The sequence below is a fragment of the Nerophis ophidion genome, linkage group LG16 (assembly GCF_033978795.1).
Source record: "Nerophis ophidion isolate RoL-2023_Sa linkage group LG16, RoL_Noph_v1.0, whole genome shotgun sequence".
In the NCBI taxonomy this organism is placed as follows: Eukaryota; Metazoa; Chordata; class Actinopteri; order Syngnathiformes; family Syngnathidae; genus Nerophis; species Nerophis ophidion.
Window position 1 is genome coordinate 35,161,788 of NC_084626.1, and position 27,060 is coordinate 35,188,847.

Here is a 27,060-nt window from a genome sequence, read left to right on the forward strand (position 1 = left end):
TAAAATACACATTAATAGTTTTGTCCACCAAAATACAAGCGCAAGCTCAAGTCAAGATAGTTGTTTTTCCACACTCATTCAAAACTGGGATATTTAAAAACATGATGTTAGTACCATTTTCCTTAAATAAAAAAAAAAAAAACATTAAGATCATCATCATTGTGATATATATTTATTGAACATGTGATTTGTTACAAGCGCAAATGACAGCCAAAAAAAAAGCAAAAACCTGATAAATATTTGCATGTTGTTGAGCAGACTAAAACGGGAGAAAATTGGAAAAAGTTTTTCCTTCTGCTTCAGTCTGAAGGATTCTGGATGACGATCATGAAGTAGTCCTTGTCTGCAGCACAACAACAACAATTCTCAATACTTTGGTTTTGAAACGACCGTACACAGATATAGATGGTCACCTGGTGCAATCATGATCTCGTTTTTCTTGGAGCGCAGGCGCAGGAAGGTGAGGTCATTGAGGGGATCAATGTCACGGATGGTACTTCTGGCCTTCATCACCAGCTGGTGGATGAGACCGGCGTAGTGCACCGTGCTTGTGTTGTCCAGCGTTGACCTGATAGGGATTCCTGAACATAACACAACAAAGGAACATGTCACATATTGACTTCTTTGTTGATCTTTTTCATTATCTGGTCACATTTTGATCTCTGTAGTTTTTCATGTTCTAAACACATATTGACTTCTTTGTTGTTCTTGTTCATGTTCTACTCACCATCAGAATTGACGATAATGAGCCCCTGAACTCCTTTTTGGCTTAGAATTCTCTTCAGAGTCTCCTCTACTTCAGCCTGTCCAACAACAACAACAAAACAAAAGCATCTTTCAGCACAGTTTCATTGAGATTGGCATCCTTTCTATACAAATACTGGTATTTTGCACAAAGTTTGCTAACACAGACTGGATTATTCTCCCAAAGCAAGACAGGGCATGTTTATTCATATTTGTATACCATTTGTACACAGGGCAATTCTAAGTGATTTACAGAAAATTACAAGAAGGCAAAAACAAAAAATTAAAAATCATAAAATTAATCCATCTATCCATCTTCTTCTGCTTTTTACTAGGTCGGGTCGTGGGGGCAGCAGCCTAAGCAGAGAAGCCAAGACGTCCCTCTCCCCAGCCACTTTGTCTAGCTCCTCCCGGGGGGTACCAAGGCGTTGCCAGGACACCTGGGCCTTAGCTGTGGCCTCCTGCCTGCTAGTCGTGCCATAAACACCTCCCCAGGGAGGCATCCAGGAGGCATTCTGATTAGATGCCCGAACCACCTCATCTGGTTTCTCTCGATGTGGAGGACCAGCGGCATGATTCTGAACCTCCAGAATGAAAGAGTTTCTGACCCAATCTGTAAGGGAGAGCGTTTGGGTTTTTTCTTTGATACTGGAACTTAGGGCTGGACGGGTTTGTCTCTGTGCGATATAGAACATGACTATATCGTAATATTCGAATATACGTTCTCACGCCTTTGTTTTTAGCTGCGGGCATTACACTACATGCTCTTCCCACTACTTTTTGTGTCTTCTCACAGACAGCAAGCGCACAAACTTACACACGTCACATACTGTCAACGTCATACGTCACATACGTATACGCCCTCGCCCAGCAGAGAGGTAGCAGCGTGGCTAATGTTAGCTGTGATGCTAGCGGACTCAGAGGTTCTGATTCTCATCCCAGTCGAGGGTGATACGAGAAAAAGAAGGTGCAAATATGGTAACAAACGAAGGAAGAATTAATTCCCAAGAAAAACAACACAGGGTCCATCGTCTGGCGGTGGTTTGGCTTCAAGCGGGAATATGTCGAATAGACAACTTTAATTTGTCAAGTGTGGGGCACAAGCGTTGCTACCAAATGTAGCATTATTGCTAATATGTAGCATCATTTGAAAAGTCACCTGCTAATACCTTTTAAAGGCCTACTGAAACCCACTACTACCGACCATGCAGTCTGATAGTTTATACATCAATGATGAAATATTAACATTGCAACACATGCCAATATGGCCGGTTTAGTTTACTAAATTGCAATTTTAAATTTCCCGCGGAGTTTCTTGTTGAAAACGTCGCGGAATGATGACGCGTGCGTTGTGACGTCACGGACTGTCAGGAAATATTAACGCAGCACTATTTGCGACTAAAAGTTGTCTCTTTTCATCGCGCAATTAAACAGTATTCTGGACATCTGTGTTGCTGAATCTTTTGCAATTTGTTCAATTAATAATGGAGAAGTCAAAGTACAAAGATGGAGATGGGAAGCTTTAGCCTTTAGCCACACAAACACACGGTGATTCCTTGTTTAAAATTTCCGGCGGTGAAGCTTTACTATGGATCAGAGCGGTCAAGTGAACATGGTTCCCGACCACTTGTCAACCGGCAGGTTTCGGTGAGAAAATTGTTAAAAAGTCGCCTCTTACCGGAGATCTGTGGAGTTTGCACCGTCCTTGTATCTGCCGCGACTTCCCTCAGACACTGGCCTCAAGACACCCGTGGACACACCCCTCCGACTATCAGCTACTATTTAATCTCACTAAAACACTAGCAACACAATAGAAAGATAAGGAATTTCCCAGAATTATCCTAGTAAATGTGTCTAAAAACATCTGAATCTGTCCCAATGCAATCATCTTTTTTTTTTTACTTTATTTTATTTTATTTTTTCTAGTCCTTCGCTATCAATATCATCATCCACAAATCTTTTATCCTCGCTCAAATTAATGGGGAAAATTATGTTTTCTCAGTCCGAATAGCTATTGCTGCTGTAGGCTCCCATTAAAAACAATGTGAGGACGTGAGGAGCCCTCACTCTTGTGATGTCATCGTCTGCGACTTCCGGTAAAGGTAAGGCTTTTTTATCAGCACCAAAAGTTGCAAACTTTATCGTGGATGTTCTCTACTAAATCCTTTCAGCAAAAATATGGCAATATCGCGAAATGATCAAGTATGACACATAGAATGGACCTGCTATCCCCGTTTTTATAAGAAAATCTCATTTCAGTAGGCCTTCATTAAATACAGTTTTGGTAACTCGACTTAATTGTGATTTCCTTCTCTGCATGAAAGTTTAAAAGTAGCATCTATTAATGCAGTATGAAGAATAATGTTTTAATGTAGACAAATAAAATCATCATACTGCTGTGATTATATTCATCAAGTGTTCATTGAAGGCTAAGGCAAAATACCAAGATATATATCGTATATCACGATATTAAAAAAAGGCCATATCGCCCAGCCCTACTGGAACTATTTTTTAATGTTTTTGGATTTGTCAGTGTGACGATATAATATATCCGTATGATAATTATCGTGCATACTCAGGCAAATAGATCCAAATGCTAAAATTTCCTGGTTTTGCCAATATCATCCCAATGGACACTGGTCAAAAATACATCAGTGGTGTCTATAACCATCACAACCCATCCTAAGACTTCATCATGAAGCTGGAACCTATCCCAGCTGGCTTGTGTGCACCTAAAAGCAAACGACTAACATCGAATGTGGTTTGCATGTTGGGTTCTAATCTAAATGATCCATATGTATTAATCACGTGATTGTATCTTTCCAGGAAACCGCCACGGCCTTCTGGTTCCAAACAACACAACTGACCAGGAACTGCAGCACATCCGAAATTGTCTTCCCAGTTCTGTCAAGATACAGCGAGTGGAAGAGAGACTGTCGGCACTCGGGAATGTCATTGCCTGCAACGATTACGTGGCGCTGGTCCATCCCGACCTGGATAGGGTGAGACAGACGGTAGCGTGCACATTCATGGCTGTAAGTTGCTCACTGGCTGTTCCTCGCCCCTTAGGAGACCGAGGAGATCCTTGCAGATACCTTAAAGGTGGAAGTGTTCCGTCAGACAATAGTGGATCAGGTTCTGGTGGGATCCTATTGCGCCTTCAGCAACCAGGGGGGCTTGGTGCACCCAAAGACGTCCATAGACGACCAGGAAGAGCTGTCTTCATTGCTGCAAGTTCCCCTCGTGGTGAGGAGGCACACACAAGCCTCTTTGTTGTACAGACAAATATTGAAATACGTCACTTCATACGCTTTTTGAAACATACAGGCAGGCACGGTGAACCGGGGCAGCGAGGTCATCGCTGGCGGGATGGTGGTCAACGACTGGTGCGCCTTCTGCGGACTGGACACCACCAGCACCGAGCTGTCTGTCATTGAGAGCGTCTTCAGACTGGGTGACGCTGCACAGCCCTCCGCCATTGCCACCACCATGAGGGACTCGCTGATTGACAGGTGACGCACGCACACACTTGAAATGCTTCAGAAAAAGAGATTAAAGTTTTTCAAATATACAGTAGCCTTCCCTCTCCCAAGAATGTCAAACTAATAAGGCTAAAATTCTTAATCATTTTTCTAATTATATGCTTCTGTTTATTAAACATCAGTTTTACACATTAATATATCTTTAAGCATATGGTATTGTACTTAAAAGGGAACTGCACTTTTTTGGAATTTAGCCTATTATTTACAATCCTTATGTAAGACATGGACAGTTTTCTTCTTTTTATGCATTTTTAACAAGTAAATTAATGCAAGCAAAAGTCTGCTTACAATGGAGCCTATAAGGGTCACTCTATTCTGCCTATAAAGCACATAAAAAAACATCCAAACATCTTGATGTACATAACCAAAGAAATTAGCACATTGTGTTAATCGTAAATAAAAACAGAATACAATGATTTGCAAACCCTTTTCAACCTATATTCAATTCAATATACTGCAAAGACAAGATACTCAATGTTCGAACTGGAAAACTTTTTTTCTTTTTGCAATTAGCCTGCAACCAACATGTTTCAAAAAAGCTGGCACAAGTGGCAAAAAAGCTTCCATGAAATTCTCAGTCATTCACAAACAAGGATGTAGCAAGGGTCACCACTTTGAATAAATGTGTGAGCAAATTTTGGAACAGTTTAAGAACTGCATTTCTTAACAAGCTATTTCAAGGAATTTAGGGATTTCATCATATACGAGTCCGTAATATCATCAAAAGGTTCAGAGAATCTGTAGAAATCACTGGACGTAACATTGAATGCCCGTAACCTTGGATCCCTCTTGCGGTGCTGCATCAAAAACAGACATCAGTGTGTAAAGGATTTTACCACATGGGCTCAGGAACACTTCAGAAAACCACTGTCCGTAACTACAGTTTGTCGTAAAATCTGTAAGTGCAAGTTAAAACTCTACTATGCAAAGCCAAAGCCATTTATCAACAACACCCAGAAACGCCGCTGGCTTTGCGTGGCCCGAGCTCATCTAAAATGGACTGTTGCAACGTGGAAAAGCATTCTGTGGTCTGACGAGTCCACATTTCAAGTTTTTTTGGGGAAACTGTGGACGTCATATGTTGCCATCCAAGCAACGATATTTTGGACGCCTCTGTTTATGTCAGCAAGACAATGCCAAGCCACGTGTTACAACAGCGTAGTAAAAGAGTGCGGATACGAGATTGGCCTGCCTATTGTCCATACCTGTCTCCCATTGAAAATGAGTAGCGCAATCCATCCATCTTCTACTGGTTATTCCCTTTGGGGTCGCGGGGGGCGCTGGTGCCTATCTCAGCTACAATCGGGCAGAAGGCGGCGTACACAGCAGCTCACGTAAAAAATACAGCAGCATAAGGAAATTACCTCTCTGATCAATGCACCACCAAAAAATAGTTCCTCAATTTTAGCTCTTATATCGCTAACCTTAATACTCGTGTCAAAATATGTAAATGGGGTATTGTTGGCACTTTTTGGATGGTTACTTGTTCTTTATGGTCTGAATGGACGCAATGACTTCATGGCTACCATTGGCTCCATTGTAAGCAGCCTTATTTATTTACAAGGCATTAAAAATACATCTTGACTGTCTTAAGAATGAAATTAGAGGTACAATTCCATTAAAAAGCAGTTCCTCTTAAAACATCCTAATGTACTTCACTTTAGAGTACTTGTAGCTAGTGCTATCCAACCATCCTTTTTGGTTTCCATTAAAAACTGAATTATTTGCAATTTAGAGCAGATAAATACATGTTGCAATGTGTGGGGATGTAAAAATGCAGAACCATGTAGTCAGGAACAACTGTAGCTTGAGGTGCATGATGTAACATACAATTCCGTTTGTGTTAATATAATAAATTTTCCCTCTCTGTGTCGTTAGCATGGCATAAGATAACGATGGGCGCCCCATCTTCATCATTTTGTCAACATTGCACGTGCACAAACTCACCTCCAGAAGCAGGGACCGCGGACAAGCCAGAAAGCGAAATGTTGGCGTGCCTGAATGGGTTCAGGCACTTCTGGAATATCGGACACTGAAGATTGGACATGGTGATGGTCTTTGTTTATGTGGAGAGCGCATTATTTTACATGTCCATTAAACTTTTTAAAAAGATGTTTTGCTTTGATATTTCTTTCACATTGCCAATATGAATGTGACCATGCGTACATGTTCATTCTTTCCTTATTGTTACACATTCTGATACATACCATTATAATCAATGTTGTATAATGCCAAAAATCTCCAGTCGTAAAAATCGTAGTCAAGTAGGAAGACAGTCAAGTATTTTTTTTTCCTCTTTAATTTTTGGCAAGAGTTTGGTGTGACGTCATAGCAACGCATCTATTTACACACTTCATACAACTTAATGACGTTAACACACATACACACTTTTTTCCACTTTTTGGTTGATATTTGGAAAAAAAACTTGAACAGCTCAGTAAAATGAACAACTTCTCATTAACAAAAAATATAAACATGCATTGTCTGTAGTGTCTCATGAAACCGATGATTTTAGAAAGATTGCAGTGTTTGACGTGCAAAAGAAGCTAGTTTGTCATTAATGGGAAGGGATGTCACGTTTAGAGTATAGTGGAGGAGACAGGGTGAATGTCAGCAAAGCATTTCTCATGTTCTCAAAGCATGCAGTCTGATCGACAGCCCTGGTGGCCACTTGGCAGGTTGCAGGGACTAATTAGTAAACCTTCAAGATTTTAAACTAAAAAAAGATTAAAAGGTTGTGCAGGAACGTTGAGCTTCCCTCAAGTGTGCTAATGCTAATGTGTTGCTCTTACATGTTTTTGTCAACAGGTAGGAAGGTGCTAAAAGATTAAATGTATATATTGCACACGTGCCGTTAGCATCCATTACCGCTAACGCTGGCTAACATTTGAAGATGACAAACTATACAATCAAAATAAAAAAATTAAAAGTTCCGATAGGGTAGCGGCGCATGTTGGGATAGTGTTACTGACTGAAAAAGACAGACTGGATAGCAGACATTTATGGTTGTTGTTTTTTTAAGCCTTCCCCTAAGCTCCGCCCCTTCCTAGCAGCCAAAGGTCTCCTGCGAGGCATATACCATGTAAAGGAAGCCGTCGTCATCTCGCTCCTGCTCATAGATCTCGGAAATGGGCGTTGCCACGGAAACCATACTGTGCTGATTGACCAGCAGGAAGAAGGCTTGAGTGGGGTTCAGCTGCAGACGACGCCTGGAGGGGCAAATGGGGGGGGGCATTAGTGATGGGTCCGGCAACACCGATGCATCGGCGCATGCGTCGAGCTCATAGAGCGAAACCCTGTGTCGGTGCGCGTACCGCACTTAGAAAGTCACGTGACCGATAATGAGCTGTTTTGGTCACTTGACCGATACGTGAACTGGGTCGCACTGGCACCTGAGCACCAAACTGTGTTTATAAGGAAGCGCATCTGTCAACGAGATGCTGCTGCCAACAGAATCGCCGCACTTCTGTCGTTGGTCATTTTATTATCGTCGTCGGAGATCATATCCACCGTGTGGGAATATTTTGATCATATTGGAAGAGTGGCCGTGCGCAACCCGAGGGTCCCTGGTTCAAATCCCACCTTGTACCAACTTCGTCACGTCCGTTGTGTCCTGAGCAAGACACTTCACCCTTGCTCCTGATGGGTGCTGGTTGGCGCCTTGCATGGCAGCTCCCTCCATCAGTGTGTGAATGTGTGTGTGAATGGGTAAATGTGGAAGTAGTGTCAAAGCGCTTTGAGTACCTTGAAGGTAGAAAAGCGCTATACAAGTACAACCTATTTATCATTTATATATCGGGAAAAAAAGGTATGTTTGTTCGTTTCATTGTCGTTTCTTCCTGTTCTCTCAAAGTTTCTAGCAATGTCCCACCCACACAAACATCCTATTGGTTACATTATAAAGCAGCACTAAACAATCTCTTTGATAGCTCAGTTGGTAGACTGGAGGACTGTAGTTGTTCACGCTGCGTTCCTTAGGGCACTTGTTCAAATCGAGCTCGGACCCATTTTTTTTTTACCATAAATTGATTAACGTGGACCCCGATTTAAACACGTTTATTCGGGTGTTACCATTTAGTGGTCAATTGTACGGAATATGTACTGTACTGTGCAATATACTAATAAAGTTTCAATCAACCAGTCAATCAACAGTGCATATTCAGCGCGCATGTAAAAAAAAAAAAAAATCCCAGTCCACAATATCCTCATTAACAACACATTCTCTTAGATTTCCATGTTATGATACATGTGCATACCATTTAGTGGTCAATTGTGCGGAATATGTACTGAACTGTGGAATCTACTAATAAAAGTTTCAATCAATCAATCATGTTTACATTATTTATTGACTGTATCTGAAAAAGATAAAAATATATTATTTAAATGAAGATATGAAATAACCCTAAATGAAATACAATGACTTGGTTTATATTATTGTATATACTAGGTCATAAAATCAGTGTCAGTTGAGTCAGTCCATAGGTTGCCTGTAGGGATTTTTATAGTCCAGCAGATGTCAGTATCTAGCGACACAGTATTGACACAGTATCAATACAGTTTTGCAATCTGTCCAAACGATACATGAAGCTGTCACGCCAAATTTCTTCCCCCCGACAAAAACCTCCCCTCTCCCCTTTACTTCCAGGGTCATGATTAATACAGACGTTTTGTTAACGCTATATTGATAAAAATAAAAAAATAAAAAAAAAATTTTACAAACAAGCTATGGGCTGAAGTATTTACTTCAAGGGTCAAGTTTCCTCTTACGTCATCCCATAGCTTGTGTTTGTGAATTGTTTTTTGAAATTATTTTTAAATTTTTTATAATATAGCGTTAACAAAACGTCTGTATTTTTTAATATAGTGTTATATTTTTATAATATAGCATTATATTTTTATAATATAGCGTTATATTTTTATAATATAGCGTTAACAAAACGTCTGTATTAATCATGACCCCGGAAGTAAATGGGGTGGGGGTTTGTAGGGGGGAAGAAATTTGGCGTGACAAAGCCTCATCAACCCATCACTAGGGGGCATATTAACACACATCCAAAGCTACCTGCAGAGTGTGTGTGTGTGTGTGTGTGTGTGTGTGTGTGTGTGTGTGTGTGTGTGTATCCATGCACGTCACCTGATAATCTTGACCAGCTCACTCATGTTGACATGGTCAGGAACCAGGAACTTGGTCTTGTCCAGGACGGGGAGTTGCTTCTCACCCTTGTAGCGCTCGATGATCACCTGCAAATGCTCCAAGGTGAGAATGTGCTTTTCTGAGCGTAAACAGGTAGGTGTGTGTGTGGAAACGTACAGGAATCTTGTTGGGATGCTGTTCTCGGATCTGCTCAACTTCTTTGCAGCGCTCAGCTGTTGGCCAAACGAATTTTAGTTACACAAACGTATATGATTTAAAGGCCTACTAAAACCCACTACTACCGACCACACATTTTGATAGTTTATATATCAATGATGAAATATTGACATTGCAACACATGCCAATACGGCTTGTTTGGTTGACTAAATTGCAATTTTAAATTTCTTGTGGAAAACGTTGCGGAATGATGACGCGTGTGCGTGACGTGACGGACTGTCAGGAAATATTAGCTCAGCACCAGTTACGGCTAAAAGTCGTCTCTTTTCATCGCATAATTACACAGTAATTTGGACATCTGTGTTGCTGAATCTTTTGCATTTTGTTCAATTAATAATGGAGACTATGAAGAACAATGCTGTTGGTGGAAAGCGGTAGATTGCAGCTATTTTTAGCACCGGGACACAGCCGGGGTTTCTTTGTTTTTAACACAGAGCAGTCAAGTGAACATGTTTCTCTAAGTCAACCAGCATGTATTTGGATGGGAAAATTGTGATATATATATCTTGAGTTTGCATGTTCTCCCCGTGAATGCGTGGGTTCCCTCCGGGTACTCCGGCTTCCTCCCACTTCCAAAGACATGCACCTGGGGATAGGTTGATTGGCAACACTAAATTGGCCCTAGTGTGTGAATGTGAGTGTGAATGTTGCCTGTCTATCTGTGTTGGCCCTGCGATGAGGTGGCGACTTGTCCAGGGTGTACCCCGCCTTCCGCCCGATTGTAGCTGAGATAGGCGCCAGCGCCCCCCGCGACCCCAAAAGGGAATAAGCGGTAGAAAATGGATGGATGGATATATCTTACCGGAGACATCATTGGATTATTCGTCCTCCTGCATTAGCTGTTTAAAAGGCAGCTGTGAACTTGGCTCCTCGACTTCTCTGAGTCACTACGTGTTCACCGCAGCCATCTGACCTCGAGGTATGTCTTTACAATCTCACTAAAACACTATTAAAACAATAAGCAGATAAGGGATCTTCCAGAATTATCCTAGTAATTGTGTCTAATTACATCTGAAACGCTCACACTCGCCGCCCGGAGCCGTCGCTTTTTATTTTATTCTAGTCCTTCACTATCAATATCGAATCTTTCATCCTCGTTTAAATTAATGGGGAAATTGTTGTTTTCTCGGTCCGAATAGCTCTTGCTGCTGGAGGCTCCCATTAAAAACAATGTGAGGACCTGAGGAGCCCTCACCCTTGTGACGTCATCGTCTGCGACTTCCGGTAAAGGCAAAGCTTTTTTATCAGCACCAAAAGTTGCGAACTTTATCGTCGATGTTTTCTACTGGCAATATTGCGAAATGATCAAGTATGACACATAGAATGGACCTGCTATCCCCGTTTAAATAAGAAAATCTCATTTCAGTAGGCCTTTAAATACAACCGAGTCGAGCCTTAAATAACGTTTTGATGACGTCATGGCCGCATAGGCCCCGCCCCAAGCTTCCTGTTGCGCCTAACAAAGGTGCATGTTGTTTTTTTAGCTGCAAATTTATGTTTACGTCAATAAAGGTTACATTTTAAGGCTGACCAAGCTAGATAAATATTTAATACGTCCCTCAAACTGTTTTTGTGGGGCGACACAAGTGCAAAACGCAAGTTTTATAAAGTCAACAAGCTAGGTAGCTAGCAGGCCGGCAAGCTCGCGCCGCCTTGTTTTTGTCTGTGTTTATCCTACCAAAAGTCCTCCTTTGTTTGAAGGCTCTGTCGGACGGCATCTTGGTGGGCGTTTAAATGACACAAACGCAGCTCTGGAGTGTCCGAAGGCCAACTTTAAGACGAAAAATGGGCAGCTGCGAAGACTTGTGGAGCGACGTTCGACTGAAGGCAGCAGCTTGCGACAAACAACAAAGCCAGTTTAGCCACGCGTGACGTCATCGACTGTATTTAAAGGGAGCGTCGCCATTTTCTGTGAACAGGGAGGTGGGCGGAGCGAACTCTAAAATACACATTAATAGTTTTGTCCACCAAAATACAAGCGCAAGCTCAAGTCAAGATAGTTGTTTTTCCACACTCATTCAAAACTGGGATATTTAAAAACATGATGTTAGTACCATTTTCCTTAAATAAAAAAAAAAAAAACATTAAGATCATCATCATTGTGATATATATTTATTGAACATGTGATTTGTTACAAGCGCAAATGACAGCCAAAAAAAAAGCAAAAACCTGATAAATATTTGCATGTTGTTGAGCAGAATAAAACGGGAGAAAATTGGAAAAAGTTTTTCCTTCTGCTTCAGTCTGAAGGATTCTGGATGACGATCATGAAGTAGTCCTTGTCTGCAGCACAACAACAACAATTCTCAATACTTTGGTTTTGAAACGACCGTACACAGATATAGATGGTCACCTGGTGCAATCATGATCTCGTTTTTCTTGGAGCGCAGGCGCAGGAAGGTGAGGTCATTGAGGGGATCAATGTCACGGATGGTACTTCTGGCCTTCATCACCAGCTGGTGGATGAGACCGGCGTAGTGCACCGTGCTTGTGTTGTCCAGCGTTGACCTGATAGGGATTCCTGAACATAACACAACAAAGGAACATGTCACATATTGACTTCTTTGTTGATCTTTTTCATTATCTGGTCACATTTTGATCTCTGTAGTTTTTCATGTTCTAAACACATATTGACTTCTTTGTTGTTCTTGTTCATGTTCTACTCACCATCAGAATTGACGATAATGAGCCCCTGAACTCCTTTTTGGCTTAGAATTCTCTTCAGAGTCTCCTCTACTTCAGCCTGTCCAACAACAACAACAAAACAAAAGCATCTTTCAGCACAGTTTCATTGAGATTGGCATCCTTTCTATACAAATACTGGTATTTTGCACAAAGTTTGCTAACACAGACTGGATTATTCTCCCAAAGCAAGACAGGGCATGTTTATTCATATTTGTATACCATTTGTACACAGGGCAATTCTAAGTGATTTACAGAAAATTACAAGAAGGCAAAAACAAAAAATTAAAAATCATAAAATTAATCCATCTATCCATCTTCTTCTGCTTTTTACTAGGTCGGGTCGTGGGGGCAGCAGCCTAAGCAGAGAAGCCAAGACGTCCCTCTCCCCAGCCACTTTGTCTAGCTCCTCCCGGGGGGTACCAAGGCGTTGCCAGGACACCTGGGCCTTAGCTGTGGCCTCCTGCCTGCTAGTCGTGCCATAAACACCTCCCCAGGGAGGCATCCAGGAGGCATTCTGATTAGATGCCCGAACCACCTCATCTGGTTTCTCTCGATGTGGAGGACCAGCGGCATGATTCTGAACCTCCAGAATGAAAGAGTTTCTGACCCAATCTGTAAGGGAGAGCCCCGTCATCCGACGGAGGAAACTAATTTCGGCCCTCGAATCTGTGATCTTGCCCTTTCTGTCACAACCCAAAGTTCATGACCACAGGTGAGGATGAGAACAAAGATCAACCAATAAATTTAGAGCTTTGCCTTCCGGTTTAGCTCTTTCATCACGACCGATCAATACAGGGTCCACATCACTGCAGATGACACACCAATCCGCCTGTCAGTCTCACAATCCACTCTTCTCTAAATCGTGAAGAAGACTCCAAGGTACTTTAACTCCTCCACTTTGGGCAAGATCTTCTTCCCAATCCAAAGATGGTACTATTCCCTTCTATGGATGAGAACCATAGAGTCAGATTTGGAGGTGCTGATTCTCATTTCAGTCACTTCGCACCCAGCAGCGAACCGATCTAGTGAGAGCTGAAGATCCCGGCCAGATGAAGCCAGCAGGACCACATCAACTGCAAAAAGCAGAGAGCCACCAAACTCTTCAACGGCCTGATTGCGCGGAGAAATTCTGTCCATAATGTTATAAACAGAGTCGTGACAAAGTGCAGCCCTGGCAGAGTCCAACGCTCACTGGAAACGGGTCCAACGTACTGCCGGCAATGCAGACCAATCTCTGACACCAACCATACAAGGACTTGACCTGACACAATCAGTCAGTCCGTTACTTAATCCTCTCTGAGCACTCCTCACAGGACTTCCCTAGGGACACGGTCAAATGCCTTCTCTAAGTCCACAAAGCATGTGTAGACTGGTTGGGCAAACTACCATGCACCATCGTGGACCCTGCCGAAAGTATAGAGCTAGTCCACAGTTCCACGACCAGGACGAAAACCACACTGCTCCTCCTGAATCTGAGGTTCGACTATCCGCGGAGCCTACTCCCCAGTACACCTGAAAAGACTTTACCGGAAAGGCTGAAGAGTGTGATCCCACGATAGTTGGAGCACACTCTCCGGTTCTCCTTCCCCAAAGAGAGGAACCACCACCCTGGTCTGCCAATCCAGAGGCACCGCGCCCAATGTCCAAGTAATGCTGCAGAGTCCTTTTCAACCAGGACAGCCACACAGCATCCAGAGCCTTGAGAAACTCTGAATGTATCTCATCCACCCTCAGGGCCCTGCCACCGAGAAGCTTTGAAACTACCCTTGCAACCACAGCCCCAGAAATGAGAGAGCTCACCACTGATTCCGCAGGCACTCCTTCCTCATAGGAAGACATGTAGATGGTATTGAGGAGGTCTTCAAAGTATTACCTCAACCCTCCCTCCATTTTTGCCTCTGCGACCACCAAAGCCGCACGCTGCTTGGCCTGTAGGTACCTGTCCGCTGCTGCCTCCAGAGTCTCATGAGCCAAAAGGACCAGGTAGGACTTCTTCAACTTGATGGCCTCCCTCATTGCCAGTTCTAAGATTACCTCCTTGACAGGCACCAACCAACTTGTAGCCACAGCTCCGATCGGCTGCTTCGACAATAAAGGCACGAAACAGGCTTCACTCGCACTCAATGTCGAGTGGCTTCTCAGTGACACATTCACAGTTCTTCCGGAGTTGGGAATTAAAACAAAAATCAGAAAACAATGATAATTCAAATTGAAATCAAAGAGTGTGAATAAAATAAATACAGTTGTTATATGCAGAACTGAATAAAAGTATTTTCAGCCTGGATTTGAACATTGCCAACGTTGAGAGGCCAGTCTCACCTCCTTTATAAGAGTATTACAGATTTTAGGAGCAAAAAACTGAAGCGCAGCCTCACCATGTTTGGTCCTGACCAGCAGGAAACCACTACCTGAGGTTTTCAAGTGTTTCCAATAGTTTTAACATGTCAGAAATGTACTTGTACATAAGCCCAGCTGTTTCAATGTCTATTCTCTGAGCTACAGAAAGCCAGTTTAGTGACCTAAACACTGGACTAATGTGATCATATTTCCTGCTTCTGGTCAAGAATCAAGCAGTAGCATTCTGGATGTACTGCAGCTACTTTACATCTAATTTAGAGAGCCCAGTGAGAAGGCCATTACAAAAGTCTAACCTGCTCGAAACAAAGGCATGGCTTCATCTTTTATAAGTCTAATTTAGACATTATTCCTATGATTTTTGCAATGTTTTATGTTGTAAAAAGCTGCTGATGCTATTGACCTAATGTGGCTATTAAAGTCTGAGTCCATTATTACCGCTTGTTTTCTAACCTGAGAACTTGGTTTTAAGGGAAAGGGTTTTGAGGTGACTAATTACGTTTTTATTTTATTCTGTGGCCCAAAGACAATAAGTTTCCATCCATCCATCCATCCATCTATCCATCCATTTTCTACCGCTTATTCCCTTTTGGGGTTGCGGGGGGCGCTGGTGCCTATCTCAGCTACAATCGGGTGGAAGGCGGTGTACACCCTGGACAAGTCGCCACTTCATCACATGGCCAACACAGAAAGACAGACAACATTCACACCCACATTCACACACTAGGGCCAATTTAGTGTTGCCAATCAACTTATCCCCAGGTGCACGTCTTTGGAAGTGGGAGGAAGCCGGAGTACCCGGAGTGAACCCACGCGTTCACGGTGGGACATGCAAACTCCACACAGAAAGATCCCGAGACCAGGATTGAACCCAGGACTGTTCAGGACCTTCGTATTGTGAGGCAGACGCACTAACCCCTCTTCCACCATGCAGAATAAAATTGTTTTGCATCCACACACTGATCTGTTCGATGCAGCGACAAAGTGAATCAACAGGCCGACGTTCACCTTCCATCATCTGAGTCTCATCTGCATAGTTGTGATAAGAACTCATTAAAGATGGCTATTAATTGGCCCAGGGGCAACATATACCATACCGAGCAATAGAGGTCCCCAAATTGATCCCTGCACAACCCCACAAGTCGTAGCCATTTGCGTTAAATCAACAAATGATTCCCGAGCGTGGCGCACTCTGCTGCTCACTGCTCCCCTCACCTCCCAGGGGGGGAACATGCAAATGCAAAGGACCAATTTCACCACACCTAGTGTGTGTGTGACTACCATTGGAAATTTACCTAAACTTTGACTTTATTTAACTTTAATTTGGTCAGAGACACAGTTACTAATTTCAGCAAAATCAGTGGTTAGGAGAAATTGAACTGTAAAAGCCTTTTCACCAATGAGATGTATACAGATATATAAAATATGGTGTCATTTTCTAGTACAATGCACCACACATTCACTTTCTTTACAACTTGTACTCATTTGGGTCACGAGTGAGCTGGAACCTATCCCACTTTATCACATGACTCGTATGAACAAATAACTATTTATATTCACACCAACAAACTATTTAGAGTCTTAATGCCATTAGAAGAGCTAGTTAGGCGTAATTTGTTATAATGCAGTATGGAAGAATGCTATGCTAACATGACAACGCCCGAATGCTAACAACAAAAGACACCGCACCGAATTAAAAACACCGTCTTGTAATAAAATACAAAACATTGACTACACGAATATACGAATACAAAAATAACGTAAATACCATACAGTGACCACATACCATTTTTTATCTGGGTAGGAAGATTGACGGGTAAAATAGGATGAGCTGAACGGGAAGCTACTTCCGGTTTGGACTTCTTCTACTGTATTTTGTGGTTGCCAGGCAACGTCTCCCCTTAGCGTCCAGTACGTAGAAGTGTTCCAGGCTGTTTACAGAAAAGAAAAGAAAAATCACCCGTCCCAGGTAACGGTGACGTCACTAATTTACGCTTTTTTATGTCATATTTTGCATTATGTGAGGTAATTATGACTTAGTTAAGTAAAAAAAAACATAGACATTACAAAAAACTGTAGTCATTTTAGTCATCCATCCATCCATCCATCTATCTTCTTCCGCTTATCCGAGGTCGGGTCGCGGGGGCAGCAGCCTAAGCAGGGAAGCCCAGACATCCCTCTCCCCAGCCACTTCGTCCAGCTCTACCCGGAGGGGATCCCAAGCCAGCCGTGAGACATAGTCTTCCCAATGGGTCCTGGGTCTTCCCCATGGCCTCCTACCGGTTGGACGTGCCCTAAACACCTCCCTAGGGAGACGTTCGGGTGGCATCCTGACCAGACGCTCGAACCACCTCATCTGGCTCCTTTCGATGTGGAGGAGCAGCGGCTTTACTTTGAGCTCCTCCCGGATGACAGAGCTTCTCACCCTATCTCTAAGGGAGAGCCCCGCCACCCGGCGGAGGAAAATCCTTTCGGCCGCTTGCACCCGTGATCTTGTCCTTTTGGTCATGACCCAAAGCTCATGACCATAGGTGAGAATGGGAACATAGATCGACCGGTAAATTGAGAGCTTTGCCTTCCGGCTCAGCTCCTTTTTCACCACAACGGATCGATACAACGTCCGCATTACTGAAGACGCCGCACCGATCCGCCTGTCGATCTCATGATCCACTCTTCCCTCACTTGTGAACAAGACTCCTAGGTACTTGAACTCCTCCACTTGGGGCAGGGTCTCCTCCCCAACCCGGAGTTGGCACTACACCATTTTCCGGGCGAGAACCATGGACTCTGACTTGGAGGTACTGATTTCACTCAGATAACATAATAATATAAACTGTAGCATCCATCCATCCATTTTTTACCGCTTGTCCCTTTTGGGGATGCGGGGCAGTCAGCTTAATTTTTCATTCAAGCAGATTAAGTGAAAATTAAGAATTAACTCAATTTTGAGGACACATTATGGAATCACCCTGTAAATTTTAATTTCCAAAGATAACTAATAGGTTTATCATTATGGAGTTAAGTAGTGTTCGCACTTTGGAGAGCTGTTGCACTAGGTGGATTGACATAAATCATGGCACCAACATGGGAGATTTCTATTTAAACAAAGGAAAAAAATATCAAACTTCAAGAGGGTAAACCATCACGCAATGTTCTAATAGATGTTAATTGCTCAGTCAGCTATGTCTAAAATCTGGACCAAGTAGAAACAAGATGGGAAAGTTGTAAAGTCGATGTACCGCCCGAATGCAGCTGAGCTGGGCTCCAGCACCCACCGCCACTCCTAAAGGGACAAGCGGTAAAAAAGGGATGGATGGATTTTCTTTTCACTCTGCTCTATCTAAAAATGAAACTTTTACACCAGAATGTATTTTCTTGAATTGTTTTAGTATCTTTTAAAGCCATAAAGTTGCCACGTTTGGGATGGTTACCTGCTGGCTCCACTTTGGACAGGACTCTCACTACTATATTGGATCCACTTTGATCTGGATTCTCAGTTATTTTAGATCCACTATGGATTGAGCTTTCACATCATGTAAGACCCGCTCGACATCCATTGCCTTCAGTCCCCTGGGGGGGCGGGGGGTTGCCCACATATGCGGTCCTCTCCAAGGTTTCTCATAGGCATTATTGTCGACGTCCCTCTGGGTTGAGTTTTTCCTTGCCCTTATGTGGGCTCTACTGAGGATGTCGTTGGGGTTAATCCAGCACTTTGATACACTTGTGATTTAGGGCTATATAAATAAACATTGATTGATTAAACATAGCAGTGGTTCTCAAATGGGGGTACGCGTACCCCTGGGGGTACTTGAAGGTATGCAAGATTTTTTTTAAATATTCTAAAAATGGCAACAATTCAAAAATCCGTTATGAATATATTTATTGAATAATACTTCAACAAAATATGAATGTAAGTTCACAAACTGTGAAAAGAAATGCAACAATCCAATATTCAGTGTTGACAGCCAGGTTTTTGTGGATATGTTCCATAAATATCGATGTTAAAGATTTCTATTTTTGTGAAGAAATGTTTAGAATTAAGTTCATGAATCCAGATGGATCTCTGTTACAATCCCCAGAGGGTACTTTAAGTTGATGATTACTTCTATGTGTAGAGTACTTGATTTATAATTGAATCACTTGTTTATTTTTCAACAAGTTTTTAGTTATTTTCATATCTTTTTTCCCAAATAGTTCAAGAAAGACCACTACAAATGAGCAATATTTTGCACTGTTATACAATTTTATAAATCAGAAACTGATAACAGTGCTGTATTTTACTTCTTTATCTCTTTTTTTCAACCAAAAATGCTTTGCTCTGATTATGGGGTACTTGAATTAAAAAAATGTTCATAGAGGGTTGTCACTCAAAAAAGGTTGAGAACCACTGGAATATAGGATTGAGTCAAGTATGTTATGATTTTTATCTACAAAATTTAAAAAAACACCCTACAAGACTGGAGTCCGTACATACTGAACAGTACTATATTATTTCATAATTCAAATAACATCAGTACTACAAGCAGTAGAAAAATGAATTGATGAATGGTATGAACTGTAAAGTGTATCAGAAACACAAAACAAAATATTGTGTTGGATGTGAAAACATCAGCTGGTTCACAGTTGATGCTATAAAAAAAACAAGACATATTTTGACATTTTAATCGTATTATGAAAAAAAGGTGATGGCGTTCAACCTCATGCTTGCGTATGAGACTGCCATCGAGTCAACTTGATGGTGGTGTTAACATTTAAGTGCACATAATTCTCTACCTCTGAAAACATGTATTTTTTCTCTTGAATGAGCCAGTTTGCAGACAGGAAGTGACGGAGGTTCTCAGACCCAGCAGGACAGCCACGTCATCACATCAAACTCCACTTGTCCTCCGGGCACAAAAAGCTAGACAAGAAGTTAAAGTCCAGCATCATTGTATGTGGGCGTGGGGACTTTCAGAATGCTCTGAGCATTGTCTTCCACAAGTGGGCGCCACTTGACTTCTCCAGTCAGCAATAGGTCTTCTCCGTCCAGAGAGTCGATGTACTGCATCTACAACCATCGTACATTTTACATTATGAGACAATTTACACTCAATTTCTCACACACACACACACACACACACACACACACACACACACACACACACACACACACACACACACACACACACACACACCTGTTTGCGCACGTATTCCACCATGAGCTCCAGCTGGGTGGGGTCTTCACACTGACAGCTGAATAAGTTCCTCCACAGAGCGGCAGCCAGCACGTTGTCATCGGACAGGATGCCCTACACAATCACACCATTAAAGTGATAGGCTTGTGTAGACTTGATCATGCCAAAGTTATCTTGTAGTATTTGGGTTCACCAAATTTCATTATGATCTCTGCAACACACACATGCATGCACACATGCACACACACTAACCTCATCGTATCCAAACAAGGCAGCGTAAAACGTTTCCGTCATGGCTTTAAGTGCTTCCTTTCGATGGATGGCGTCAATCTGCATCAGTAACAAATTACATTACCTGGTATTAATGGAATGTTTCACATAACCTAAAAATAAATCAATTTGATATTTTACTTTAGTTTATGTGCGCAATGTTTGTCTGATCTTGAATGGGATTGTGCTGAAAATTGTAATTTTCCTGAGGGAACTCTCCTGACGGAATAAATAAAGTACTATCTAATCTAATCTAATCTAATGTTCCAAGTATTGTACTTCACATAAGCCCTTATCGCCATCAGAAACACTAACTATGTCTCCATATACAAACCCCGTTTCCATGAGTTGGGAAATTGTCCATCCATCCATCCATTTTCTACCGCTTATTCCCTTTCGGGGTCGCGGGGGGCGCTGGCGCCTATCTCAGCTACAATCGGGCGGAAGGCAGGGTACACCCTGGACAAGTCGCCACCTCATCGCAGGGCTTGGGAAATTGTGTTGGATGTAAATAAACGGAATACAATGATTTGCAAATCATTTTCAACCCATATTCAGTTGATGTTCAAACTGAAACATTTTTTTTGTTGCAAATAATCATTAACTTTAGAATTTGATGCCGGCAACACGTGACAAAGAAGTTGGGAAAGGTGGCAATAAATACTGATAAAGTTGAGGAATGCTCATCAAACACTTATTTGGAACATCCCACAAGTGTGCAGACTAATGGGGAACAGGTGGGTGCCATGATTGGGTATAAAAACAGCTTCCCAAAATATGCTCAGTCTTACACAAGAAAGGATGGGGCGAGGTACACCCCTTTGTCCACAACTGCGTGAGCAAATAGTCAAACAGTTTAAGAACAACGTTTCTCAAAGTGCAATTGCAAGAAATTTAGGGATTTCAACATCTACGGTCCATAATATCATCAAAAGGTTCAGAGAATCTGGAGAAATCACTCCACGTAAGCGGCATGGCCGGAAACCAACATTGAATGACCGTGACCTTCTATCCCTCAGACGGCACTGTATCAAAACCCAAAATCAATCTCTAAAGGATATCACCACATGGGCTCAGGAACACTTCAGAAAACCACTGTCACTAAATAAATTTGTCGCTACAACTGTAAGTGCAAGTTAAAGCTCTACTATACCATGAATTGATCAACGTAGACCCCGACTTAAACAAGTTGAAAAACTTATTCGGGTGTTACCATTTAGTGGTCAATTGTACGGAATATGTACTGAACTGTGCAATCTACTAATAAAAGTATCAATCAATCAATCAATCAATCATGGAAAGCGAAAGCCATTGATCAACTACACCCAGAAACGCTGCCAGCTTTGCTGGGCCTAAGTTAATCTAAGATGGACTGATGTAAAGTGGAAAAGTGTTCTGTGGTCTGACGAGTCCACATTTCAATTTTTTGGGGTAAACTGTGGACGTTGTGTCCTCCGGATCAAAGAGGAAAAGAACCATTCGGATTGTTGTAGGTGCAAAGATGAAAAGCCAGCATGTGTGATGGTATGGGGGTGTATTAGTGGCCAAGGCAAGGGTAACTTACAGATCTGTGAAGGCACCATTAATGCTGAAAGGTACATACAGGTTTTGGAGCAACATATGTTGCCGTCCAAGCAACGTTATCATGGACGCCCCTGCTTATTTCAGCAAGAAAATGCCAAGCTACGTGTTACAACAGTGTGGCTCCGTGTGAGTGCGGGAACTAGACTGGCCTCCCATGTGTGGCGCATAATGAAGTGTAAAGTACGACAGCGGAGACCACGGACTGTTGAACAACTGAAGCTCTACATAAAACAAGAATGGGAAAGAATTCCACTTTCAAAGCTTCAACATTTAGTTTCCTCAGTTTCCAAACGTTTGAGTGTTGTTAAAAGAAAAGGTGATGTTACACAGTGGTGAACATGCCCTTTCCCAACTACTTTGGCACGTGTTGCATCCATGAAATTCTAAGTTAATTATTATTTTCAAAAAAAAAATTAAGTTTATGAGTTTAAACATCAAATATATTGTCTTTGTAGTGCATTCAACTGAATATGGGTTGAAAAGGATATGCAAATCATTGTATTCCTTTTATATTTACATCTAACGCAATTTCCCAACTCATATGGAAACGGGGTTTGTAAAAAATGTGTTAGATTTCCCAAATAATTGAGTTTCTTCTATTTTTACATCTACACGTAATGTCTCTGTTTACATGCTCTCTCTCTAATGCGACTGTTGGCCATACGCTGTGTGCCTCTCGTACACGAGGGAGCGATTGTAGCCATTTTAGCTATGTGGAATGTAAATAAAGAGAAGATAATGCTTCAAGGAAGAGCATTTAAACTTCTCGATCTAACTGATAACTTCAACTTTCCACTGCTATTTGGTGTTGTTTGTAATGTTTTAATGTGTTGAAATGACACTTGTGATTGTTGTGATTGTCCGAGACATACAAAAAGATAGTTTTTTTTGGTAACTATAACTATTTACTGTTAATACAAACTACGCAGTGAATTATTTTTAATGAGTGATTTACATGTCAATGATGTTGTCTCAATTGTTGTATATGGATGTTTAATTCTTACATCACTATAGAAAGTATGAACAACGACGTGGATGATCTAAATGAATGAGGTTGATGCGGTCTTCAAGTCATTTGATCTACACCTATGTATTATTGTTGTCCACAGACTATCAAAACATATGCGTATTATTCTTTACTCCGTATTATTTTCATTGTGTATACAAAAAAGCTTTCGTGATGAAATATGGCAGTTTAGAGGTTTTTCTCCAACTGTCTCTCCTCCGGCCAGGATGTGTTGTCATCATGTCACACATTTCTTTGAAAACGTTCTGACACTTATTAAACGGTTAAGTTTTATATCATATATTTAAAAATAGTGTCTCAGTTCAGTTTCTATCTAAACTTCGGCGGGTGTATCGTTTTGCCCCGCCACCGTGTTGTTCTTCGGTTGTGAATAATGTTGTAAAAAGCAACGTGTTGGTCCTCCATGGAGATTGGCCAGAGAAAACTGGTTCCCAATCGTGAAAGCGAAGTGTGCCAATTTGATTTTTCAAAAGCCAAACACGATCAGGTCAAGGGGTTTCATTGTGTTTGAGAAACCTTATTTTGAGCTGTAAATAGTTTGAGAAATAAGACTAATTTAGTGCAAGGAAACGTACTGACTGAGTGAGGTGTTTGCAACAGTAACAGCAAACTTCTGCAAGAATGTAAGGGTGTCTAATAATAATCAAACAATTCCAAACAAGATCTAGTAGAAAGCAACAGAGTAAATATTACAAAGGATGGACATCTAGTTTATATCTGCTAGTAGTAAGGTAGAAATACAGTTTCAATACGAGACTTACAATGAATACATCTAACCACTAGGAGGCGTAAAATTATTTACTCTACTGCACAGTTATGTACAGTGTGAGTGAGATGTTTACTGTTCTTGGATACTTCTGGCCATTACTGATGCCTTTCCATTTATGTGTTTGATGACAGAAGGGTTGATTTAGACACTTTAACATTTGATCATCAACTGTTTAAAGTTTAACATTCATGCCTCCCTGAGACAATGAAGAGTAAATGTGGAGTTGCTGGCTGGGAGTGTAGAAAAAATACATGATACATGCTCTACATATAGTGTTCTGCGCCGTGTGTGAACCGACTGCACAGCGCACCTTGTTTTTATAAGCTGACAAAGAAGCTGTGTTCTGTTTGCTGACTCAGCACTTCTCCCGCCTGCAAGCTCTCAGCTTCACGCGTACACCGCCAACAAAACCACATGGACTTCTCCTACTGTGTTCGCACCGGTGGCACGGTCATTAGGAAGTGTGTGACGCGACAAACGGTTAGTAGGCTCACACTCACCCCCATGATCTTACTGCGCTGTTCCACATCCTCCCACATGGAATGCACAATGTAGCGGCACATGTACTTCCCTGATCGGCCTTCCTGACGCATTCGCACCAGACACATCCTGTCCACCAATCGGCCGGTCAATCAATGAATCAAACAAGCAATAATGTGCCTGTGTGTATGCCTCACCACACGTGCAGCTGCGCGATCAGAAACCACGAGTTGAGCGTGTCAGGCAGTGTGCACCCTGGGACAAATATAGTAAACGTTAGCTAGGCTCCCTTGTTAAACTTGTTTTTTTTTTGTCAAGAAAAACACAGCGGCGTACGCTGAAAGAAGTCGTCGTAGTTTATCCTTTCCACGCAGCAAGTGTACATTCGCAGTGCAGCAATCTTGATTTTCTGTGGGGATGACATATTGAGACATTTACTGATTGTCTAACATGATGACAACATGTAGTTATAAACACTGCAGGCGTCACGTGGACAGTAACACCAAACGCTTCCATCTTAGTGTCCGCCCACATCCACGTACAACTCACCCATTTGTTGTACTTGAGGGGTCCCGTGAAGCCCATGGCCTCAATCAGTTTAGTGAAAGCTCCAACTTCCTCCTCGATGTGCTGCGGCGTCTCCTTCACGCTGCACACCTAACATACCAGCAGACTTAGACCAAATAACGCCGTCCTAAAAATGCCTTAAACCTTATTATATGCCTCTCAAAGCTATTAAAACATATTTAAACTTCAATTTTGCACATTATTATACAGAGAAAACGTGTAGTTACATAACATTAAGTCTTGTCAAAACATCCTGCTGGAAAATGTTGAGTAAGTTGACTTGCGAAACAGCACCCTTTGCTGGATACACAGCCGCAGCACTCTTTCTTTCCCCTGGCAGAGAGCGCCATCAAACTACTATTTTTTTCTGTTAACATTAAAAATGATAGTAACACTTTAGTATGGGGAATAGGGCTGGGCGATACTGGCTTTTATTAATATCGCGATATTTTTATGCCATATTACGATATATTGCCTTGGCCTTGAATGAACACCTGATGCATATAATCACAGCAGTATGATGATTCAATGTGTCTACATTAAAACATTCTTCTTCATACTGCATATATATATGCTATTTTTAAACTTTCATGCAGAGAGGGAAATCACAACTAAGTCAATTGACCAAAACTTTATTTATCAAATACTCTTCATTCTCTCACGGAGGACTTTTTAAATGAAAGAACAAATTAATAGTGTTACTACCTTTTTGTAGTAACACTTCTGCTGCATACTTTGCATATTGCTGTTGTCTGTTGAATATCTTCCCTCATGAAGCCAAACCACCGCCAGATGATGGATCCCCTGCTCTTTATTTTGGGCATTTATTGTTCTTCTTCCATTTATAATCAGTTTCGCACCTTCTCTATCTTGTATTGTCACAAACTTCGCTCGACCTGCCTCAGCTAACGTTAGCCATGCTGCTACCTCTCTGCTCGGCGAGAGTGTATGACGCTAGACGCGCGACAGTATGTGAAGTATGTAAGAAGGCGGGCTTGTTTTACGTCTCTGTGAGGAGACGAGGAGTGAGAAACGCCATTATTGTAATGCCCGCAGCTAAAAGCAACTGTGAGAGAACGTATAATCGAATATTACAATATAGTCATTTTCTATATCGCACAGAGACAAACCTGCGATATATCGTTTAATCGATATATCGCCAGCCCTAATGGGGAACATATTTTAAGTAACAAATACTTAATTTAGAGTTATTTGGGCACTAGGGAAACATAAGGGTTAGGGTTACTAATAAGCAATAATTGTGACGTTATTGAGGGAATACTCTTAGTTAATGGCTTACTGGTTGTATAATAAGGCCATGCGGAACAAGGCATTAATAGGTACTTAATAATGACTAATAAAGGGCCAACGTTAGTCATTTGCAGGTTAATAAGCAAATAATTCATGGGGAATATGTTCCCCATACTCAAGTGTTACCAAATGATTTACTATTATATGCAGAGAAAATAAAATCTCTGAATATCGTAATTTCCCCTCTGGGATTATTAAAGTCCAACCGGTAGGAGGCCACGGGGAAGACCCAGGACACGTTGGGAAGACTATGTCTCCCGGCTGGCCTGGGAACGCCTCGGGATCCCCCGGGAAGAGCTAGACGAAGTGGCTGGGGAAAGGGGAGTGTGGGTTTCCCTGCTTAGGCTGTTGCCCCCGCGACCCGACCTCAGATAAGCAAAAGAAGATGGATGGATGGATGGATTATTAAAGTACTTCTGATTCTGATATGCATAGTAGCGAGTGCAAACCCGGGAATAGACTGAGATCAACTGTACATTTATTTTCCAAAAGGAAATTAATTCATGACAAGCTCAGATAGCCAGGTCATTGTAATTTGGAGGACTCGCAATTTTTTTTTGTTTTCTCAAATCGCTAACCGTATGAGGATCTTTTCCCCTCTGCAACTGTGTAATTAGTAAGCCCCACGACAGCATTCTCAAGAAACAGAATCATCTAATGTTGTTGTGAACACAACAACCACAACAAATAAACCCTCTCAGGGGCTGAGAATGATGCAGCACTGTGATTGGAAGCAACAGACAAAAACAAACACACAAACATTGCAATGCATGGATGCCGGCAAAGTTTTAAAGTTAATTTTCATTTACAGTTCCATTAACTGATTTATTGAAGAATACGACCTTCTACTGCCACGTGATATGACCGTAACTGTAACTGATGTAGGGACAGCCCTGTCAACTGTTGTCCGAAACTACACAAAAACCAACATGACAATGTCAGCATGTCACCTGCGTGCTCAGGTGCAGTGTGCGACATGTCATCAAGTGCACTGCTGAAGGCCTGCTGATGGAGATCTGGAAATTCTGGAAACCCTGTGAACACACACACATACAAACATTTTAACACTGATGACAGAAGTCAACATATACAGTGGAGACTTAGAATGAGTCAAGACAAAATAAGCTTCTACCTTTACACAACATGTCTAAATTTCCCTTGTGGATCAAATAAAGTTTGTC

The 27,060-nt window shown here is 41.8% G+C and overlaps 5 protein-coding genes across 5 annotated transcripts in view; 1 reads left to right on the plus strand and 4 right to left on the minus strand.

The window, feature by feature from the left end:
• Positions 1-150: 150 nt before the first annotated feature.
• On the minus strand, positions 151-1,318 carry LOC133535592 (dynein light chain roadblock-type 1-like). Its single transcript, XM_061875548.1, has 4 exons — positions 1,281-1,318; positions 728-834; positions 414-581; positions 151-343 (listed from the first exon to the last, which is right to left on the minus strand). The coding sequence occupies exons 1-4, from the start codon at positions 1,316-1,318 to the stop codon at positions 300-302; spliced, it is 357 nt and encodes a 118-aa protein (XP_061731532.1). The 3' UTR covers positions 151-299.
• On the plus strand, positions 1,317-6,398 carry LOC133535593 (eukaryotic translation initiation factor 6-like). Its single transcript, XM_061875549.1, has 5 exons — positions 1,317-1,359; positions 3,559-3,746; positions 3,814-3,990; positions 4,072-4,256; positions 6,165-6,398. The coding sequence occupies exons 1-5, from the start codon at positions 1,317-1,319 to the stop codon at positions 6,172-6,174; spliced, it is 603 nt and encodes a 200-aa protein (XP_061731533.1). The 3' UTR covers positions 6,175-6,398.
• Positions 6,399-6,567: 169 nt separating this feature from the next.
• LOC133535295 (microtubule-associated proteins 1A/1B light chain 3A) lies at positions 6,568-11,525 on the minus strand. The gene is made up of 4 exons (XM_061874986.1): positions 11,336-11,525; positions 9,598-9,653; positions 9,421-9,527; positions 6,568-7,495 (listed from the first exon to the last, which is right to left on the minus strand). Exons 1-4 carry the CDS (start codon positions 11,373-11,375, stop codon positions 7,333-7,335), a joined length of 366 nt encoding a protein of 121 aa, XP_061730970.1. The 5' UTR covers positions 11,376-11,525; the 3' UTR covers positions 6,568-7,332.
• A 228-nt stretch (positions 11,526-11,753) lies between these two features.
• On the minus strand, positions 11,754-16,638 carry LOC133535296 (dynein light chain roadblock-type 1-like). The gene is made up of 4 exons (XM_061874987.1): positions 16,484-16,638; positions 12,325-12,400; positions 12,011-12,178; positions 11,754-11,940 (listed from the first exon to the last, which is right to left on the minus strand). The coding sequence occupies exons 1-4, from the start codon at positions 16,484-16,486 to the stop codon at positions 11,897-11,899; spliced, it is 291 nt and encodes a 96-aa protein (XP_061730971.1). The 5' UTR covers positions 16,487-16,638; the 3' UTR covers positions 11,754-11,896.
• A 2,706-nt stretch (positions 16,639-19,344) lies between these two features.
• LOC133535298 (ubiquinol-cytochrome-c reductase complex assembly factor 1) overlaps positions 19,345-27,060 on the minus strand; it is a 12,027-nt gene continuing 4,311 nt past the window's right edge. The window contains exons 2-9 of the mRNA XM_061874990.1: positions 26,830-26,913; positions 24,551-24,658; positions 24,338-24,410; positions 24,199-24,256; positions 24,022-24,130; positions 20,124-20,201; positions 19,872-19,985; positions 19,345-19,744 (exon numbers count right to left, since the gene is read on the minus strand). Of these exons, the coding sequence (XP_061730974.1) occupies positions 19,610-19,744; positions 19,872-19,985; positions 20,124-20,201; positions 24,022-24,130; positions 24,199-24,256; positions 24,338-24,410; positions 24,551-24,658; positions 26,830-26,913 (759 nt within the window). The 3' untranslated portion in view covers positions 19,345-19,609. The remainder of the gene's footprint in view (positions 19,745-19,871; positions 19,986-20,123; positions 20,202-24,021; positions 24,131-24,198; positions 24,257-24,337; positions 24,411-24,550; positions 24,659-26,829; positions 26,914-27,060) is intronic.

Coding starts and splice junctions, on each gene's coding strand:
- LOC133535592 (XM_061875548.1), bottom strand. CDS start 1,318: ATGCCGCTGGTCCTCCACATCGAGAGAAACCAGATGAG. Junction 835..1,280: donor ATCGAGAGAAACCAGATGAG/GTGGTTCGGGCA, acceptor CTGTGCTGAAAG/ATGCTTTTGTTTTGTTGTTG. Junction 582..727: donor CATTATCGTCAATTCTGATG/GTGAGTAGAACA, acceptor TGTTATGTTCAG/GAATCCCTATCAGGTCAACG.
- LOC133535295 (XM_061874986.1), bottom strand. CDS start 11,375: ATGCCGTCCGACAGAGCCTTCAAACAAAGGAGGACTTTTG. Junction 9,528..9,597: donor AGCATCCCAACAAGATTCCT/GTACGTTTCCAC, acceptor GAGCATTTGCAG/GTGATCATCGAGCGCTACAA. Junction 7,496..9,420: donor GAGCTGGTCAAGATTATCAG/GTGACGTGCATG, acceptor TTGCCCCTCCAG/GCGTCGTCTGCAGCTGAACC.
- LOC133535296 (XM_061874987.1), bottom strand. Junction 12,179..12,324: donor CATTATCGTCAATTCTGATG/GTGAGTAGAACA, acceptor TGTTATGTTCAG/GAATCCCTATCAGGTCAACG. Junction 11,941..12,010: donor CGAGATCATGATTGCACCAG/GTGACCATCTAT, acceptor GTTGTGCTGCAG/ACAAGGACTACTTCATGATC.
- LOC133535593 (XM_061875549.1), top strand. CDS start 1,317: ATGATTCTGAACCTCCAGAATGAAAGAGTTTCTGACCCAATCT. Junction 1,360..3,558: donor AAGAGTTTCTGACCCAATCT/GTAAGGGAGAGC, acceptor AATCACGTGATT/GTATCTTTCCAGGAAACCGC. Junction 3,747..3,813: donor TCCATCCCGACCTGGATAGG/GTGAGACAGACG, acceptor CTCGCCCCTTAG/GAGACCGAGGAGATCCTTGC.